This window comes from Passer montanus, unplaced genomic scaffold, assembly GCF_014805655.1.
Source record: "Passer montanus isolate IOZ18808 unplaced genomic scaffold, ASM1480565v1 scaffold10, whole genome shotgun sequence".
Lineage (NCBI taxonomy): Eukaryota > Metazoa > Chordata > Aves > Passeriformes > Passeridae > Passer > Passer montanus.
The window spans coordinates 39,355,359-39,376,526 of record NW_024356505.1 but is presented as its reverse complement, the minus strand read 5'-3'; the positions used below and the strand labels follow the sequence as shown (position 1 = coordinate 39,376,526).

Here is a 21,168-nt window from a genome sequence, read left to right as displayed (position 1 = left end):
TCTGTAATGTTTCTGTGCCTGACATTCCACCTAGCCAGGCTTTGCTTAGGCTTTTCTTCCTTCTGTTTTTCTTCTTTCTATTTTTCTTTCAACAGGATTAGGATTTAGGAGAATTTAACATTTTAGGATTTAATTTCGGGCCTTAGTCTTCTGCTGTCTTGGACTCAAGGTCCTTTTCAAATCAAGGAAAGGAAAGTGAAAGGATAAGCCATAATACTTTGTAAATCAGATACAAAATACAATTTTTAAAGTGACAAGGGAAGACTTTAATTAAAGTAGCTCACAGGTAACCCTTCTTTGTCTTTCAGAATTATGAATAGCATTTTATACTCCTGTCTTCTGATGGCAGTTTAACATTTGAAACCTAGGAATTGTCAGTGCAAATAATTCAGATAGCATAATAATTACCTGTATATTATCCTAGTCCATGCATTGGTATTTGCCTTGAATTAACAGACAGATGTTCTGCTTTTCCTGTTACAGATGTTGGCTGTGGAAGAAAGCACTAAGGCCATGCATGCTAGATCTGAAATGTCAGTTGCTGACTTGAAAAATTCAGAAGGAAAAGAAAGTAATAAAGAAACACCTACTTCAAGGCAAAACTTAATTTCAAATGACCAGGAAAATGAGGAGCAAATATTTCGTTCCCAGCCTGATCGCTGCCACAAGAAGCTTGTAAGTGTTTGAAATAGAAAATACATTCATTAGATTTGCAGGTGATATGACAATTCAAGGATGAGATTTTGGGAGCAGAGGGAGCCAGCATTACCTGCACCTGAAAGGGAAGGTGGAAGTGGCTGTCAGTGGTACACTTATGGCACATCACAGACCTGTGCTCTGAGAGCTGTGGTAAGATCTGTCAACATCTCTGTACAGCAGAAATAAATGTATAAAATTCTTAAGTTTAAGAGTTTTCCTAAAGACTATTTTTTTAAATTTTATTTTTTAATTATTATTCTTTTCTACACACAGCTCATTCTCTGACTTAAATATTTAGGATAGGGTCTAGTTCAGTATGAAGATTTCTGGTCTTAGGGGTGTGATTCACTTGCTGAGTTTAAGCATCTGGTGCCAGTTTAGATCTCTTGCACATGGTGGATGTTCTAGATATCTTTGATACCTGTGGCACACCTTCCAGCACTTAGTGGATATCTCATAAACCTTACAGCATGGGGTGTGATTCACTTGCTGAGTTTAAGCATCTGGTGCCAGTTTACATGCTCTTGCATATGGTGGATGTTCTAAATATCTTTAATATCTGTGGCACACCTTCCAGCACTTTGCAGGTATCTCATAAACCTTACAGCACCTCAAATATTGCTAAATTCCTACATTTAGGCAACTAGATTGTGTCCAGGGTTTGAAATTTTGGGGGTTTTAAGGTTTGTACATATGTTTTAGGTTCTAAACTCCCAGAGTCAAATGGAGATTTAATTTTTTAGGTCACAAATTGATACCTAGTGACATTAGAGCTCTTCTAGTGTCTTGGCTTTCACCTCCTTTATGGAAGGGCACAGATGTTATGTGCCATGTCCGCCACTGTGGATGTCTCAACTACCAAATGTCTCAATAGACCATCTCAAATGGCTTCAGAAACATTTATTTATGTGAATCAAACTTACCAGAAACATATATCTCCTATATACTGGGATTTTAAATGCATTGCACAGATGGATAAATTAAATATGGATATCTAAAAGGTTAAGCTGGATCACACACATATTGTTTCACATCTTGTTTGCTGCAGTGATTTCGGGCTCCTCTGCTCACCACTCATTTTTAAGTCCATTAATAAACTTCTATTAAGACTCATTATTCATTCTTTGCTTTTGGAGATTTTTTTTCCACAGTACCTTTGGCACTGACAAAATACTGTGTCTTCTAGAAGACCATCCCAACTTGATTCTTTCTCTGGCTCTGTGTCAACATCTTCATTTAGATACCTATATTTAGATATTTTAACCTTGAGCTGAATCTTCTTTCAAAATAATTCTCAGACAATTATCCATATTGCTTAATTATTTTCAACAATATCTAAAAAGAAAGCTTCTCATGTTCTTATACTGGTTTCATCCTGTGACAGATTCTCTTTTGCTTCTGAGAGAACACCAGAATTGTTCCACCCATCTCACTGAAAATGAAAATTTTCCCATAGCAGAACTAAGATAAATAATGTTCCAACTTCCATCTGTTTGAAAAGTATCCTTGAAGGGGAGTCTTTCTCAGACACATAATCCTAGCTAAAATTGATTCAATTCTCATTCTGACAGTCATCATGGTCAGATTTTCTTCTAAATTCCATAATCCTAGGTATAATAAATTCTATATTTGAGCTGAAGGAATCCAAATCACCCACTTGGCAGCCACCTGTCATCTCCTTTAGTAAAGCATTTGCTTCTTGTAGAGTCAGTAATGTTTCCCCTGCTGTGTTAAGAATATAATTCAATTTTGTGACCTAGTTTGGTTCTGCTGCACTTAAAGGAAATGCTGTGTCACAGCCCATGGTAGTGTTTTATTGCACCTATTCAGGAAAAAAAAGTATTTTCATAATAGGTGTCATATCTTTTGTAAGTACAAAAATAATTTTTTATGTCTGTCTATTCCTATTTAACTTTATTCTTCTAAGTCTGTAACTGTGCTGCAGAAGATGTATGAGACAGGAAATAAATTTGGATTATTTTCTAGACCTTACTTCTGCAAGGCTACAAAGTCTGCACTGGTGGATGCCAAATGTAATGGATTTTTATATCTCAGAAATAACATCTTCAGACCTTTCCAAGGCCCCTTCCCCTCTCTGTGTCCAGGGAATGACAAAGTTCTGAAGATCTCTAGGACAACCTAAAGCATGATCCAAGCAGTGTGAGCTTCTCCAATGCAGATTTTTACCTTTAGTCAAATAAGAATAATCTGCAGCAAATGTAGCAGTTTATTCCATGTTCTGACAACTACTGGCAGTACAAACTCTGCTGTTTGAGGACTCCCCAAACAATGTCCTCTCTACTTTCATCACAAAAAGAGGCTAAAGGTGCTAAGTCAAAGAGAAAAGCATATTGGGTAGAAGTTTTTTGGTAGGACAGAATGAGTTTATAAACATTATTTCTCTAGTGCACATCCCTATTTTAAATCCCAATTTGTCAGACAATTTCTCATGCCCAGTTATTTCCCTCAGCTGAAGATCAATGAGCAGCAGTGACCAGTTCAGGGTGGGTCAACGTCCTTGTCCTTTCCAGAAACAACACTGAAGGTTCCCTAACAGCTGTGAATTTCAGCATGAAGTCTGAGAGCTTTAGTCAGGCTGGAACACAAATTATTCAGGGTTTTCTGAAACACCAGATCTTAGAGAAAAGAATTAAGGGTGACTTGACTTACACTGGCCATGAATACAAGAGTCTTTGGAGCCTTTTGGATTCAGGAAAAAAGCAGAGGGGAAAATGAGCATTTTAGCACTGTAGTATCAATTAATTTCATAGGTTTGTTCTCTGACAGCTCTATCAGCTAAGTTTTGCTTAGATTTTCATTAAAATATCAGAGTGACAAAGAGAAATAATTGTTATTAAACTTTTAAGGACAAGGATTATCAGTTTCATTCCCTGAATAACAGTTTTACAGAGTAAGTTTGTAAAAATCATAATATCGTAAGAGTTTGAGGTAACATTATGATATATTTTTATTCATTTATCCTTCCCAAAAAAGAAAATTATGCAAATTCAGTTGTGCTGAGAGGGAATACTAAAGTACAGTGCATTATGATGTGTCCACTCCCAGCCAGTCAGGTTCCTTGTCATGATTTATCCTTCCCAAAAAAGAAAATTATGCAAATTCAGTTGTGCTGAGAGGGAATACTAAAGTACAGTGCATTATGATGTGGTCAGTCTGTCCACTCCCAGTCTGTCAGATTCCTCGTCATCTGGTAGTTCTAATGAAAACAAAAGTAATCTCATTCCTGGTTTTAGGTAGTTCAATATTAGTTAGATCTTGATAGGATTAATAGGGATAAAAATCCCAATAATTTGTATTAACTATGTGACTATTTTTCATATTTATACATGATTATTTATTAATAATTAGGAATTCATAGTTTAATAGCCAATAGTTTATTCAAACTGATGGTCAGTGTTCTTTTTATCTGTTGTTTTTATCAATCACTGGAAAGACAGATTGATTCATTTCATTTGCCTCCTGTTAATGTTTCTATTATTCTTTTATAATGGAAATATAACTGCTAATTAAATATCTTCAGAAAGAAAAAAAAATTCTTGAAATATTGTACTGATTTTGATGAAATGTTGTCTTCAAACACCTGATTTTTTTTTGTTTGTTTTATGTTGTCTCAGCAAGTTAAAGCTTCACTATAATGTATATTTGAAAAGACATTATTTATCTCATGCTGGATATAATTTTTGTACTGCAAGTATTGTAATATTTGTATTGCAATTATTATATCTTCATGTTTCCCTGTTATATTATCTTCTGCCTTTCTAACCAAAGAGGCAGATCCTGCTGGACTATGAGGTCTCAATGGATGCTATCAATGATCCTGTCCGAAGACAGAGGTTAATGAGTGCAGCCACAATTCTTACAGATAATTCAAGTAAGCCATTCTTTCCTCTCTTTCCTGTGGTGATTGTGTGACTCAACCTGGGAGATCAAACTGCCACAAGCACCATTATTTTAAAAGGGGAAATTATGCTGCCAAATGTGAATTTCAGTAAAATAAATATTCTCATATCTCCTATAACTTGCAATTACCAAGGGTAAATTTTGCCTGACCTTTATTAGTCTGTGATTAGTTTGTGCAGAATGAGCTAAACAATTTTTTTCAATGATGCCATTCTGCTCATGTGAGATTGACTTTTCAATCTTTTCAATTAATTATTGTCTTTTTCTTCATTCCGTGATATTCTACAAAGGATTATTCATGTTTCTTTCCCTCTTTGCCTGACAGAGTCGAAAGTGAACTGCCCTACATTTTGGAAAAATTTCCCTCAGAAGTATCTAATTTGGAATTGTTGTCCATTCTGGAGAGCAGTCAAAGAGAAGATGAAATTGGTAATTTTGAATCCATTTGTTGATCTCCTGATCATGGTTTGCATTATCTTGAATACCTTGTTCCTGGCTATGGAGTACCCTGGCATGGATCCAGTATACCAACGACTGATTTCTCGAAGTGACCAGGTAAGTTAAGCTATATTAGATTAAAAATTGAGTTATAACCCTGTATTTATACTGGGGCACTTCCATAGGGAGACAGACTTTTTCAGTGACATTTTTTCTGAATTTCATGTTTATCTTTCCAGGTCTTCACCCTGATTTTTACTGTAGAAATGATCTTGAAAATCATTGCTCTAGATCCTTACTACTATTTCCAGGAAAAGTGGAATGTTTTTGATAGCTTGGTTGTTTTGATTGGCCTAGCAAGCTTTGGAACAAATCTGTCACCTTTCAGGCTGGTAATTATTTATTAAAATAAAAAAAATCACTTATTTTTTAAAAGTGCATGTGTTGTACAGTGAAATATCCTCATATGATTTTACTGATGAATATGTTAAATCTGTTATCTTTATTGATAAGTAGTAAAGCAACATGAGCTTTTAATTGGAGTGATTTTAATTGCATCAAAACAATTAAAAGGCTTTCTTTGGGGAAAAAATAGTGATACTACTGTAGTAAAGACATCATGGTAAATGTGGGGTCTGGCTTTCTTGTGTGCTGTGCTATCTGGGCTGTTTTAACTTTCTTTTTTCCTTGTGTTTTATTTACAGCTCAGGATCTTCAAATTGGCAAAGTCCTGGCCAGCCTTAAATACTCTTATGAAAATAATTCTACATTCATTTGGTGCACTGAGTAACCTCACCCTGGTTTTGGCAATCACTGTGTTTATTTTTGCTGTAGTAGGAATGCAGATTTTGGGCGGTGATTATACTACAAATTCCACTAAAATAAGCCCCACTGGCAAATTACGCTGGCATATGAAAGATTTTAGTCATTCAATCCTCATTATATTCCGAATATTATGTGGAGAATGGATTGAAACTATGTGGGAATGCATGGAAGTGGCTGGAAAAAGGAAATGTCTCACCATTTTCTTGCTCGTCCTGGTGCTAGGAAACCTGGTGGTGAGTTTCAAGTCAATTTTCAGTCCCTACTGAATGCATCCAGCTACTTTTTTCTTAGGAGGAAAACTCAACTGTTTGAAAACTATTCACTTTATTCTCTTTTCTGGGTGTCACTTGACATATGGTTTTGTTCTGTCTCCTTTCTTCCCTTTTCCCCTTTCTTTCTCTTTCTCACACAAGACATAGAAGCAAAATAAAATTATTCCTTCTATCCAGAGTATAGAAGTGCAGAGCTTATCATAATTTCGTGTCAGATGTCTTAATCTTGGGATCAAATCACCAAACTCCTGAGTGCTTTTAATGCTTAACACATTGCCCCTATATTATCAAAAGTTTACAGTTCCCAGATTTGTGGGTTTATATTAGATCTAATGTAAATTTACTGGCAGACAAAATATTTTTGATCTGCTTGGTTTGTTGGTCTATACCAGATCCTTTTTGATGGTGATGTAATTAAAATTCATCTTTGCATACTGTTTTTCTACATGTCTGCCTCCTCATACCCTATGGACATCAAAGCATGTGAAAATATATTTGATATACCCAAACTCTCACCTCCCTCCTTTATTCTCCTGCCAATCCTTCTAGAAGGAGCTATATCATGACACAACAATATTCCAGAGTAATAGTAAAGAATTTCATTCTTTATTAGTGGTTAATGAAAGCAAGTTTGAGGCTCTCTGAGGTATCTCTTCTGTTAGCAATAGTGTCTCCAACTTGCTCTGTTTTAAGGTGCTCAACCTGTTCATTGCTTTGCTGCTGAGTTCATTCAACATTGATGGCCCAGAGGGACAAGAGGAGCCTCGAGAAGGGACTAAATACCAGATTGCCATTGCACAGATTCACAAGAGCCTGAAGACTGTGAAAGACAGAATTTGGGATCACTGCTGCAAAAGAATGAGGGGAAGCCTCAGAAGAACAGACAAAAAGAAGGCTTTGGCAGAAGTTTCTGGGAAGGGCATAGAGGTTACTAATTATGCCATGACAGATGTCAGGAAATACATAGACAACAGCTCCTTTGATATAGAGTGTTGCCATATGGAAGAGAACTCCTCTCTAGCAAGGAAATATGAAGACATTTTGACCAGCCACAGTACCTGTGTTCCCGTTACAGCAGCAGAGGCTTACCCCAAGGAAGGTGATGATGGGCACATTTTGCACACAGCTGTAGAATACAGGAAACAGGTAAGGAATACTGATATTTGAAAAATTATTGTGACTTACATCTGTAAATGCAATCTCAAAGACTCAACAGTAAATATTATCCTTTCTGTAATTTCTCTTATTTTACTTTCTTCTTCTAGTACAAGGGCTACCAAATATTCTTGGTTATTCGGTGTTGAATATATGTTGAATATTCACTTTTTCATCATTCTCCTCAATGACAGCCAAAATTCTGCTTCTGATTGTTTTGTTTCCATTTATTTCTGTCAATTGATAAAGTTCAATCAAGACATTCTTTCTTTTTGTCTCCTTTGCCTTACACCTGGATTTTTTGTAAGGCAGGCCTCTTGTGTTGATTATATGTTGCTTCTCAATTGCATGGAACCCAAAGGGAATGTAAACAAAAGCTATACCTTAAAAAATAAATTCTTAGTATTTTGGGGCTGGGTTTTAATCACATGTTCACCTCCATGGTACTTTTGACTCCTCTTTACTTTTGATTCCACAATATCTCTTGATTTTGTTGTGTTAGGCAAGATAAACTTAAGTCTTTCTGCATGTGAGTGAGATAAAGCTCAAGTCTTTCTGCTCAAGTCTTTCTGCCATGACAGCTGTACAGAGGCATTTAGGGATACTGGAGATATTTCAGGTGTCTGTCACATCCACTCAGGATTGTCATATACGGAGCAGGAGCTATAGGAACTCTTTTCACAGAATCATAGAATTGTTAGGGTTGGAGGGATCTTTTTTTGGATGGATTAGCACATGGTCAGTGTCTAGGTGGACTGCCAGGATCCATTTTGTATGGTTTTGATCATAGTAAGAAGCATTATCAGTGCAGTCTCTTAGGACCTATTCTCAAAGAAGCAGAAATTGCTGATCACCTTAGATTTATCTGTGGCTGTTTCAAATGTCTTGCCCATAAGCATTTGATGTCAGAAATTCATTCCCTGCTGCAGTGGAATCTGGTATTTCTAGGAATTTGTAGTGTCAGAAGGACTGAGGACTGATTCTGATCACTTAGACCTTCTGCCTATAACTGGAAGCATAAATCTTTTACAAGCATTTTAGGAAAACTATTTAATTATTTGTAAAAAGCAAAACTTGCTAGTGAAAGATGTCTTCTCATTGAACCTACATGATCTTTAAGGCCCCTTCCAAACCAAACACCCAAATAATTCTGTGATTATATGAGTCTAAACTTCATGGATGTTTTACAATCTGTTAAATCATTTTGCCTTTCAAGAATGACTGTCAGGAAAATAAAATAAATGGAAAATCAACTGATTTGCATCATTTCATGCAGGGAGACAAATTAAGACACAGAGAACAGTGGCGGAATTCAAACAGCTTCAATCAGAGTTCTGGGACTTCTGAAACTGCAAATGCTTTCACAGTAACAAACCCAAAGAAAGATGAAAAAGAGGTAATTATAACTTTTATCATTTTGTATTAATATGCTGGGCCTTCCTTCCCCTCTTCAAGCCTTTTGAGACATGATTTGTATCTCTAAAAATGGACTGGCCTGAAGAAATCAGTTTTCTCTAAAACTGCGGTGTAATATAATCCTTTATTAACAGTTCCCTTCCTTCAAGTCCACTGTAGATAACTAAAAGAAACCAAGAAACTTGTTAAAATAAAGTGATGGAAACAAAAATCCATGGGATTGGCTATTTCTGTCCTAGTATTTATAATTTATTTTGGTAGTTCAGCAACAGAAAGATAATTTATATACTGCAAATTTCTTTTGGGGAAGAAATGCCCAAAAGAGGGGGAGGGAGAGAAGATGATTGTTTTCATTTATTTTAGGTTTATTAACTCTATTAATGAAAAGCAAATAAATTCTTTTCTTAAATTCCTAAATTCTTTAATTCTTAAATTCTTCTCCTTTGCAGAAATATCATTCTGTTCGTAGCTTTTCTGAAGCCAGCACTGTGGATCCAGTGGTTCTTCTGGAGATGTTTTCCCAGACTAAAAACTCCCAGCTGCCTAAGGACTGCTTTGTAGAAAGTAGGAATCCTTTTTTTTTTTTTTTGGTATTGCACTAATGCCAAATGAACCAGTGTTCAAAAATATCCATTTGGAGCATGTCCAGATTAGCAGGAACTGTTTGCCTGCTCATTCCAGTTTGGATATCTGCCTTTGATCACCTCAGCTTCTCCTTAGACTCTGTTGGTTCAATCTTGCTGCCTTTCCAGATTAATAAAGAGTGTTTCTGGCACAGGGCAGTAAACAGAGTCCAGATACAATGTCTCTGCAGTGCAATAAAGTGAAATAATTAGTAAAAATAATTTACTGACCTCTAGTAAGGCAACATCTCTTTTCAAAATTAAAAAGAAAAGATTAAAAAATGCAGAAAATAAACACATTTTTAGATAGAAGTAAAGGCTTCTTTTGTGCCCACAAGCCTTTCTGCAGGAGGACATAAAAAGATGTTATTCCATCTTTTATAAGTTATAAAAGTCTGTTAGTCCAGGTATGTGTTGCTTTTTTAAAAGAGATTTTTTTTGGCATAAAAACTTTTCTTTAGCTTCAGATCATTTCAATAACAGCATCACTTCATAGATAAAAGAGCAGATTCTTCCTATAATATGCAAAAGGCCTTTTTTAGATGTTTCATACTTTTTAAATCCATATCTCAACATTTTCCATTGAACCAAAATGCTGTTCTCTCTCTTTTCAGGTTGTGTTGAGTGTTTCCCATGTTGTGTAGTGAATATCACAAAGTTTCCAGGCAGAACTTGGTGGAACTTTAGAAAAACCTGCTACAGAATCGTGAACCATAGCGGGTTTGAATATTTTATGGTTTTTATGATTGTATTGAGCAGCGCAGCACTGGTAAATTTAATTTAATTTCTCCATTTCTGAATTAATTGTTGTAAGTAAAGGAATAGTATTGAATTGATTTCTTCTGCTCTGACATTCCTTTCCCCAGGGAGAGACAAGAGTGTAATAAATGTAACCTTTAGAAATTATAATGCTTTCCTCCACTTGGATAAAATATTTAAATAGATGGATTTAAGCATATGGAATCACAGCTCTTCATTGAAAATAGTTCTTTATACTTTTGTGTTAATTACAAAGCTAAACCAGAGTCTGATATTACTTGGGAAAGCTTGAAAAAATAACTAGCATTTCTAAATTTGTAAAACAAACTAGCTACTCAGTAAAAATGTAGATTGAAAATCATCCAAACATTATGATCAGAAGCTAAAAGTGAAGGTGGATGTAAATTGGTAGGTGAGGTAATGTTTCATTTTTACTCTGATCATATTCAATTTCTACTGAAGACTAAGGGAAGAATTATTTTATTTGAAAGTATATTCACTGTCTACTGAGAGTAACTTGTTAAATAAAATATTATATAATGCAGAAAGAACATAACCAAATAGTCTGAAGGTGATCTATGTGGCAGATGTCAGAATTGCCAACTAAAGTCAGTTCTCTGTACTTTACATTCAGGTTGTTCCCTGAACTGTAGATTTTAACTGTCTGCTTTAAAATTCTCCTGACAAAACCTCCAGGGGAACTCCCTGGTGCCTTGGTTTGGAAGGTCAGAGTCTGACAGACACTGGTTAATTCTTAAGTCACTGGTTAATGTATTCAATTCAGGCTTTATTGTGAAGAATTTTTGATCAACCCCTTCAAAACTGTCAACTACCTTGGGAAACCAAAATTTTTTAGGCACCACTGACCCTGGTCAGACATTTTTTGAAGTGTTGAACATAAAAACTTGAAAGTATGAGATTTTTTCAATCAGTGTGAAAATGAGATTGTACTTATTTTACATTTTACCTTTTTACTTTTAAGTGTAAAAATAAGTGGTGGTCATCCATAATTTAATATGGAATGGTTATAACAAGCCAAACTGTTTATTCTTGTGGAATTCAAAAATAATCTTGTGTAAAACTATTAACCTGTTTTAAAACTGCATTCTGAAATTCCAGGCATTTGAAGATGTTCACCTGCAGAAGAGGAAAAAAGTGAAAATTATCCTAGATTATGCTGATATCATATTTACCTACACCTTTTTTACGGAGATGCTTCTGAAATGGGTAGCTTTTGGTCTGCACAGTTATTTCACAAATTCTTGGTGTTTGCTTGACTTCATCATTGTGTGTGTAAGTATTATACTCAGCTTGTCCTACATTTAAATTTTTGGTATTTTTTATATGGAGAAATACCTGTAAATTGTGATTATGAATTAATACAAGTCTTAAAGACAGTTTCCAAAAGCTAAAAAAACTTCAATCCAAAAGCGCCTAGGACTTTAAATGGAAATTGTCACCAATAATCAAGAAGTTGGTGATGGAAATTTTATTAGGTATCACCATCATTGAGGACCATGATGGTTCTAAAACCTTTTTCAGTTGTAGAGACAGAGTTCAATTAGGGATCAGAAATAAAATTAAAATAAATTGATTAGGACAGTAGAAAATGTGAAGCTACTGACAATTCTGGATTAGGTGATCTTAAAGTCTCCTTCCAACCCAAACCAAATCTGTGATTTTGGCATTTAGAAAGAGAAAAAAGTAAAGAGTTCCTTCCTTGAAGGAGAAGAAATTTAAAGACAGTTGAAAAGCGTGGTTGGAAAAATCAGAGAATTTAATTTACCAGGGAATTAAAGGTATCTTTTGCTTTGCACAGCCTTAAAGAGAAATGCTGGAATCACCAAGAGTGAGATAAGTGCAGTGTTCAATTCATATACATTTGCTCCGAATGTAGAAAATGTTAAATATTATAAACTTGCTGTGTAAAAATGAAATATTTTTCTTGTCAACATCACACTGGGCCTGTTCTGAAATTAAATGTTTTAAAATAAGGATGTCTAAACTGCTGACTTGTGACATCAGAGTAGCTTTTGATAGACTCAGGATAGTCAGCATTGAAAGTCATGAAGCACTAGGAAATTTCAACAGAAAGATCTAATATTGTGACTATTTGTGAAGAATACTTGAGCTGTTACAGTTTTGTAATGTAAATAGCTGTCCAAACCAGAGGATAAGCATGGAAATATCCAATGGCTGAACAGTGAGGCAGCAAATTCAAACAAGAAGGAAGAGACAAATCATGAACAGTGAAAAAACCTAATTATTTAAATTATCTAAAATGAACCAGATGGACACTCCTATACTCAGTTATGATAACAAATCCCTGTATACACTTTTGAGAATAACTATGTAGAAAATGGGAGTATTTAATCTGAATAAACCTTTCTGGTCTGGTACTATATGGAAGTATCATAGTTACCAATTTGATTGTTATACCAACATTAAACAAAATTATATGGACTGTTTAAAAAATCAAATTAGAATTAATTCCATTTTTTCATATGTTAGAAAAGAATGAGGTAAAATTATATTGTGATAACGTTAAATGTGTATTTTCTTCATTTGACTTAGTGGTGAAATATACTCTAACTTTCATCTTAGGATTGTCTACTAATATAGATAAAATAAAATTTTGTATGCCATTTAATGATCCCAGTTCCAATTCAATGAACACAGCTGTCCTTTGTTTCCTGGGGACAAAATTCTGTTTCTGAAGATTCCTCACCTTGTTCCTCTGGGACCAGCCTGAAATCTCTCAGGACTTTCAGAGCACTGCGGCCTCTACGAGCTTTGTCAAGATTTGAAGGGATAAAGGTAAAGATATAGGGAGGGTTTTTATATGGATGAGAGATTTCAATAAATACAGAAGAAGTAAAAATCAGTGGCTTTCTGGGAAAAGTGATCTATTGAATTCAATTAATGAATTATTTTCATTAATTTCATTCAGGTTGTTGTGAATGCACTCTTTGGAGCCATCCCCTCCATCTTCAACGTTCTACTCGTCTGCGTTGTCTTTTGGCTCCTCTTTAATGTTCTAGGAGTCAAATGGCTTGGAAGCAGATTTTGGAAATGCACACTCAAAAAAAATAGCACTGATTTCATTAGTGGCAAAAATGATTGTATTTCCAACAATGGGACATGGACAAATAGTGTTGTAAATTTTGACAATGTTGGCATGGGATACTTGGCTCTTCTCCAAGTGGTAAGTTCTATAAAAACACGCTCTTTTTGTTTTCCTCAAAGAATGGGTTGATCAGGCCAACCAAGGCACACCACTATGCTTCTGTTTATCTCACTGAAACTTGGGATTTTTTAGCTTCCATTATTATTTTCCTCATCTAAGAGCTGCTCGCCTCCTCCTAAAGAACACTTGGGCACATGCAGCCTTTAGTTAAAATCAAGAACTCTTTCACAGCTTTTCAATTTTGTTTTAAGTTTCACTTCTGTTTTAATTTTGATTAACAAACTAAGCCTGAAATAGTCTGCCTGTTACTGTATTTAAATTTATTCTTGTTTTTTCTAGTTCAGAGTGGATAAGAAAGAATACTCGTGGACCAATTTATTTAGAATTCTGTGTCTTCTTCTGTTGTAAAAATCCTGAAGTGTTGGGGTGCTAATTCACTGAGCTCCCTAGTACCACAACAAAGCAGAGAAAGGCATTTTAAAAAAGTCTCCATTATCCCTGTATATTTTCTAGATGTTCTTTGCTCTGGATCCAGAATGTTCTATGACAAAAATTGCAGGATGAAGCCATTTGCTGTTTTTTTAGAAATTGTTTTTTTTTCCTTTTAAGTTGTGTTTGCTAGTTAAGCTGAAACTTTTAGTGTTCTTTTGTTTTTACAAAAATTTCAAGTTAACAAGAGTTAGCATTAAAGCATTTGACATGAATCATGAGATTTGTTTTCTTTTCAGGAAAATTTATTCTCTGTAATAAACTCCAGTGAATCATACTTCCAAGCATGTCTTAGAATTGATGCATATTTTTATAGCACACTTCTCATTTTTTTCACAACTATTATCACATTTATATTAGCAATAGCTATTCTTTCTCTTAGTTGTAACAAACAATGCATTTTCTTTCAGGCAACTTTTAAAGGTTGGATGGATATTATGTATGCAGCAGTAGATTCACGTGAGGTATGTCACTGAAATGAAATTTTAGTTATTTTCCCTTTCCTTCTTCCCTTTTCTATCTATAAAGTTAATTTTTCAGCTTTGCTTGCAACACCAGGTCAAAAATGCAAGTGGATGAGTGCATCCAGCTACAAGGTCAAACAATAATCCTTGGAGTACCAAGTATCTGAAACTTAGATAAAAGAAACTGGTCACAATAGAGTGATACCACACAAAAAGAGGGCAAGCTAATATGTAATTTTTTACAAGTCTGATTTGGAAACTGAATATGGCTGTGCCTCTGAAGCAAATTCTCTTCCTTTTTGAACACGTGCAGAAGAACTGAAACAGCCTGCAGCTTTATCAGTGATTTGAGAAAGTTTTCTTCCCTACATTTGACACCCTCGCTATTTCTTCCCCATTTGCATGTCATGTTTCTCACTCTCATACTAGCAGTGAGTTTTAACTTTTCTGTATTTAGTTGACTTTGCATTTTTTTTACTCATTCCATCACTCTTGACTGTAGTTATATAGCTGCTAAATAACAGTATTGTTCCTTGTATGGATGGTTTAAATTGCTTCTTGCCTGGGATAGCATCCCAAAGGAGGGAATTCACCATTAGGTTTAATCTGAGCTGTTTTTCTAATCAGGGCTCATAGGATCCCTTCTAATTGGACCTGTTTATTTGTTACTAAAAAAATTGCTAGAGCAGGATTTGGCTTTGTTTTTAATTATCTTTACAAACAGTATAAAGTAGAACAAGTACAGTTCTACTTGTACATCTAGATAAAGGTATAAATGTGCAGAAATAATTTATCCCTCATGACAATAAAACTATCTGCTATAATAAATTGGAAATGCTGAAGCTGAGATTATCTCATTTTTACCAATATTATTTTTCTGGTTTGATTTTTTTTTTTTTAACAGATTGATCAACAGCCCAAGTTTGAAGCACGCTTACGCATGTATGTGTTCTTTGTGGTTTTCATTATTTTTGGATCTTTCTTCATGCTGAACCTTTTCATTGGAGTGGTTATCAGCAATTTTAACCAGCAAAGGAAAAAGATAAGTACTACATGAGCTAACTCATGGTCTCCTGTATTCCCAATTTGATTAAGTAAATGCTGATTTGACATCTAGAGGTCTGACATTTTGAAATAAGTGTTTGACTAGATAAATTTAAAATAATAACATTTCAAACCAAGTTTTGAAAACAGGAATCCCCTCTTCCTTAAGGTTTTTACCTGTGAATTCTATTTTCCTGAGTCCTGAATTTGCTCTGAGTAGAGGACGAGGAAGGAGTGAGTAGCATTAGAAATAACGAGAAGTCAAAAAAGTTACCAAGACTTTGCTACAGGAGAGTGGAATTCTTTTCTTCTGCTTTGAAGATTTGCTTTGGGTAACAGAAAAACCCTTTTTGCTGAGAGTAAACACCTCACAAATGTGAGCAGGGAATCATGGAAGAAACAGTCATGGAAGAAGTCACCTCTGCTTTCCTGGTAAAGAACCTTGAAAAGGCCTGTCAACAGAACTTCTAAAACTAGCTGCACTTTAAAAAGTCAGTCATCTATAAAATAAACCTACAGATTAATTTAGTGAGGTTTTAAAAAGATTCTGCACTGGGATCCAGGCCATGACCCCAAGAAGAAGCTGTGTAGAAATTTAAAGGCTGCTTAAAGCCCATGAAGCAATGACTGCTTCCACTTTTCTCCTCCTACTTGTTATATTCCGTGTCCTTGTTATTCAGTAAGAACTGGAAGGCAAAATCTTAGAATGGAAAACGCAGCAAAGAAAAGCAACAGTCATCCCTCCCTGGAATACTTCACCTTCCTGGTGCCAAGCTTGTTTATCAATTGAGTTCTTTCCTGATTCATTTAAGGCTTTAAAGTGTCCAGAACAAAGAGGGAAATTGGATCAATTAATCCACTTGGAAGTCTTACAACAAATAAGCATCTTGCTCATTGAAGAAATACCGGAAAAGCAGACCCCAATTTCAAGGTTCCCACTGGAAGACAGAATTTCTACTGGAATAGTTTATTATTTCCATAGGCTGATTTATAAACCAAGTGTCAAGCATTACTGACTTTAGTAGAGAAAAATAGAAATAAAATCCACAAGAAATTCTTCTGTTCTCTGAATTTGGACAGAGAAAGGATGTGTAGGGACTGAGTAACAGCAGTACAACTTCACTGTAAGAAGTCCCAGTTACAATAATCCCAATAGATAAAACGGTTAAGTAGTTTATAAGTTTGAACATTTGATAGAAGTTTATGTGGATGTAGCACTTTTTTACTTTTCTTAGTACATGCTGTAACTGATATTTTTTATTTTTCAGTTTTCTCTTTCATTTCTTTTTTGCTTCTTTGGGTGTTTCACTGAGATTCCATGTAGTCAAGTTAAGCAGAATTTTGAGAGGTTTTGCTGCAGTGATTCCAGTTGCAGATGCCCTGCTGAACATTGTTATGGATTTGTTGAAAAAATTGTGATCACTAAGTGCTTTTATGATGAGTGATTTCTGATTACTGGGTTCCAAGTGATTGCTCAGTAATACAGGTGGTGTGGATGATAATAAGAAATTCAATGCCAGGAACTTCCCATAGAACTTGGTCCCAAAATTCGTATTCATCATCCTTTATTTACTTGCTTGTCCATCAATCTACTTCTGCTTCTGCCTTTCCCAAAAATATAAAATATTCTACTTCTTGATGAATCTTATGTAATTTTAAAAATAGTAAATAGATTTGCAAAACTTTGAAAAGGCTCTCACACTTGAGGGAACTGACTTGGGATCACTGCCTGGACTTGACTTCCATGATCAACCCAGATCAGATCAAAGATCAAGGGGAAAAGGAGAAATGGTGAAGATACATTTGGTCTCTGTGCTCTCTTCGGTCCCACTGATGACAACTGTCACTTGCTGTCTTTAACATAAATTTGTTGGTATTTATTTGACTTCATCTGAACAACATTTTTTCTCTTTACTTAGGTGGGAAAGATCTATTTTTGACTGAGGAACAGAAAAAGTACTATAATGCCCTAAAAAAACTGGGATCCAAGAAACCTCAAAAACCCATCCCAAGACCATCGGTGAGACCACCTTAAGAAGAATATGACAGAGGATATAAAGAGCATTATATTTAAACTCAGTAGCCAGGAATTAAGAAATAAACCTTGCATTAGAGCCCCTCATCTTCCTCCGTCAATACAGTATTTAGATTTTACTCTCTTTTATTTAAAATTTCCATCCAACACAGTCATCTTTGAGGGTGTTAATTAAGGAAATTTACCACTTATTTATCACCTACTCAAATGTACAAACTTTTTAAACCAGTTCATATTAAAGTATTTGATATTCATAACATGATCTTGGTTATTTAATTTGCATGATGTTGCTTCTGCAGCTAGATTGGATTATTGCAGGTTAGAATGAATAGAGAGCAGTACATGCCCCATGGCTCTTATTTGCTTTTAAATAATCTTGTGCTTTATTTCTTACATTTTCTTAAATTAAATTCCAGGCCTGTCTTTGCACAGTAACTACTCAGAGTTTTTCCTGCTTATGACATTTTAATTAGAATTGCTTATACTGAAATATCTGCTTCAATAAGTATTTCTATTAAAAGAGCAATCACAATGTACTCTGAATGTTTTCCTGCTGTATATTTTTTTCTAAGCCAATGTGCTTGCACAGTGCCTGAAAATACTGAAAATATGGTGAGTTTTCTTTGAGAGTCTAAAGAAATCACCAAAAAATGCTTCTAGTAGCTTGTTGTTAATTTATGTTATCTTAAATTTCTTTTCTAAGCACAAATTACTGATTAATATTTTAATGCAGGCTGGATCCCAGAAGTGGCATTAAGTAGTTCTTCTTCTCTCCACAGAATGCATTCTTAGGATTGCTGTTTGACATCGTATCTCACAAAGCTTTTGACATCACCATTGTGATTTTCATCTGTCTAAATATGATTGTTATGATGGCAGAAAGCAACGACAAAGGCACCAAGAATGTTCTAAATAAAATCAACTATTTTTTTGTGGCTGTATTCACTGCAGAATGTGTCTTAAAAATACTGGCCTTAAGGCACTACTACTTTGGAAGTGGCTGGAACGTGTTTGATTTCAGTGTTGTGATCCTTTCAATAGTGAGTAAGTATCAAACACTAGGTCAAGTAATGTGTCTTACCAATATTAAGCCAAATTCCAGTTTGAAGTAACCACCTACATATGTTTGATAAACAAATTCCAGATCCATTTTACTATTTCAGACTATCTGCTAAGTGATTCCTTCTAAAACGATGCATTTTTGTTTTCCCTTATATTCTTACAGAGTACTAAAAGGTAAACAGAGTGTTCAATTTTTTAAAGTATAATTTTTATTGAGGAATTAACAGAATATTAATTTAATTCAGTAACATCTTTCTAAAGTTATTGTGCTTAAACTCTTGTCTAACATTTTATGCTTTCAATTTATATGTTGTCATGTTAGCTGTTGTTTTCACAGGAAGAGAAAATCCAGGTTAAAAATAAATTTGCCTCAAAAATGGGGATTAATTTGATTTTCCAGGATTTCCCCTTAAGAAGGCAGAGCCCAGTTACAGATTTGGAAAGCCCAGGAAAATTTGGTTCCTCAACACCATACTAAACCCAGACCACTATTTGTGACTGAGAAAAATTATTAAAACTGGCTTGTATTTTTTTTGGCTCTTTAAATATGACCAGATACTTATCATTTACCCTGCAAAGGGTCATATACAGCTCTAGTTTCTTGTAAAGTTCATTTTGTCTGTTCTTCCTACTCAGGCTCAGGTCATATCATATAATAAAGGATGGGAAAGAGAAACTGCTAAGTTCTCTGCTTCTTGCCTAAGCATGGCAGCCTTTTGCCATCCTGTACAATCCAGAAAAATTATGACTTCTTAACTCTTCTGTTTGTAATAATTTGCATTGTTACCGTGTCATTGCTGTGATAGCAAGGTCATAGAATGAGGTGTTGTGGGGGATACACACTGAAAGACAATTTTCCTTATTTCCTTCTTGCTCTTCTCTGATCTCATTTGAGTGCCAAGTATTAGTCAAAGTCTCACATTTAGGCTTTAGCCTAAAGAAGAAGCAGCACTCAGACAGTGGCTCAGAGGCAGTCACAGAGCTTCCAGCACAAGATCTGAATGGATTTTAAAGGATTTTTTAGGTACTTGGGCAATGAATGCATAAATTCACTCCCCAAATTAGAGAAACTTGGAAGAATGCAGCTTCCAAGCTATGCAGAAATCTTGATATTAAAATATTTACAATTTTATCTTGAAATATATTACAATCTTTCTTTCTTTACCTATGCTTTTATCTGAGCAGTTTCAGAATTGATGACGTTTATATTGAGACCAGTGTAATGCGATCAGCGTTACTGCCGACACCTAAACACAGAGTGTAACAAAACAGACATTAATTTGACCAACTTGACCTGACAGCACTTTGTTTTCTTTTTCCTTTCCAAGGCCTTGGAGTTTCTGAAGCGTTTAAGTCTTTCTTCTCCCCCACGGTTTTGAGAACCCTTCGTTTGGCGCGGGTTGGCCGAATCCTGAGAATAGTTCGCAGAGCCAAAGGGATTCGAACTCTTCTTTTTGCACTGCTGATGTCCCTTCCTGCCCTGGTCAACATCGGCCTCTTGCTTTTCCTCATTATGTTCATTTATGCCATCGTGGGCATGGCAAACTTTGCCTGTCTCCCCTCGGAGGGTGGGATTGATGATATTTTCAACTTCCAGACATTTTGTGGTAGCATTCTCTGCCTCTTCCAGATTACCACATCAGCTGGCTGGGATGCTCTTCTGGCCCCTGTGCTAAAGGAATCTGATAATTGTGCTCTCCAATTAAATGGAACAGTGACAGACAAAAAAAATTGTGTAAATAAGGGCTTTGGTATTTTATATTTTGTAAGCTATGTCATCATATCATTTCTCATTGTTGTAAATATGTACATAGCAGTCATTTTAGAGAACTTCAGTGTTGCCACTGAGGAGAGCACAGATCCTCTTTGTGAGGATGACTTTGATATGTTTTATGAGACATGGGCAAAGTTTGACCCTCTGGCAACGCAGTTTATAGATTATTCTGCTCTCTCAGACTTTGCAGATGCTCTGGCAGACCCCTTGCGCATCCCAAAGCCCAACAAAATCCAGCTCATAGCCATGGACATCCCCATAGTCAGTGGAGATAAGATCCACTGCTTGGATATCTTGCTGGCTTTCACTAAAAGGGTCTTGGGAGAATCTGGAGATCTGGAGAGTCTTGAATTAAACATGGAAGAAAAGATTGCAGCTGAAAATCCATCTAAAAGTTCTTACAGCCCAATTTCTTCTACCCTTAAAAGAAAACAAGAGGAAGTGTCAGCTTCTGTTATTCAAAGGGCCTTCAGGAGGTACTTGAGACAACGTTCTCTTCAAAATATGTCCTTATACCATTGTAAACACAACAGTGCTGTCTTTGAACGGGAAATACAGGACAAGCAAAGTCTTCTTGAATCACTGCTGAATGAAAATCATGGCAGGAAGGCAGATAAATTACGTCCTGCTTCTTCCATATCCCTCCCTTTATGTTATGATGGCTTTGCTGAGGCAAACAGCAATAAGCAATGACATGAGGTCACCCCTGGCTGCAGCATTTCCAATTAAACCAGTGTCACTTATTTTCAGATGGAGACTATATTTTGATCCTACAAATACTCTACATTTAGGATAATACTAGCATCCTTCAAGTATTGTAATTGTTCAGATTTGCAAATGCTCCTTAAAGCACTTAAACCTTGAACAACTATGTCATAAATATTAGAGGAAAATCTCAAACCACAGGAATTTTTTTCCTCACACACTGGATCTGGTGAGTTAATTTTTTCAGCTGTCATTTTTATATTAGTTCATGTGCTTACAGAAGAAGTCTGTAAAAGATCA

At 35.4% G+C, this 21,168-nt stretch overlaps 1 protein-coding gene across 1 annotated transcript in view; it reads left to right on the top strand.

The window, feature by feature from the left end:
- LOC120500606 (sodium channel protein type 5 subunit alpha-like) overlaps nucleotides 1-20,856 on the top strand; it is a 31,248-nt gene extending 10,392 nt beyond the window's left edge. The window contains exons 11-27 of the mRNA XM_039705738.1: nucleotides 484-675; nucleotides 4,489-4,591; nucleotides 4,946-5,175; nucleotides 5,298-5,450; nucleotides 5,763-6,116; nucleotides 6,849-7,301; nucleotides 9,176-9,290; nucleotides 9,964-10,118; nucleotides 11,228-11,433; nucleotides 12,020-12,055; nucleotides 12,856-12,925; nucleotides 13,059-13,313; nucleotides 14,195-14,248; nucleotides 15,153-15,294; nucleotides 17,212-17,312; nucleotides 18,107-18,371; nucleotides 19,718-20,856. Of these exons, the coding sequence (XP_039561672.1) occupies nucleotides 484-675; nucleotides 4,489-4,591; nucleotides 4,946-5,175; nucleotides 5,298-5,450; nucleotides 5,763-6,116; nucleotides 6,849-7,301; nucleotides 9,176-9,290; nucleotides 9,964-10,118; nucleotides 11,228-11,433; nucleotides 12,020-12,055; nucleotides 12,856-12,925; nucleotides 13,059-13,313; nucleotides 14,195-14,248; nucleotides 15,153-15,294; nucleotides 17,212-17,312; nucleotides 18,107-18,371; nucleotides 19,718-20,856 (4,023 nt within the window). The remainder of the gene's footprint in view (nucleotides 1-483; nucleotides 676-4,488; nucleotides 4,592-4,945; nucleotides 5,176-5,297; nucleotides 5,451-5,762; nucleotides 6,117-6,848; nucleotides 7,302-9,175; nucleotides 9,291-9,963; nucleotides 10,119-11,227; nucleotides 11,434-12,019; nucleotides 12,056-12,855; nucleotides 12,926-13,058; nucleotides 13,314-14,194; nucleotides 14,249-15,152; nucleotides 15,295-17,211; nucleotides 17,313-18,106; nucleotides 18,372-19,717) is intronic.
- The last annotated feature ends 312 nt before the right edge of the window (nucleotides 20,857-21,168 follow it).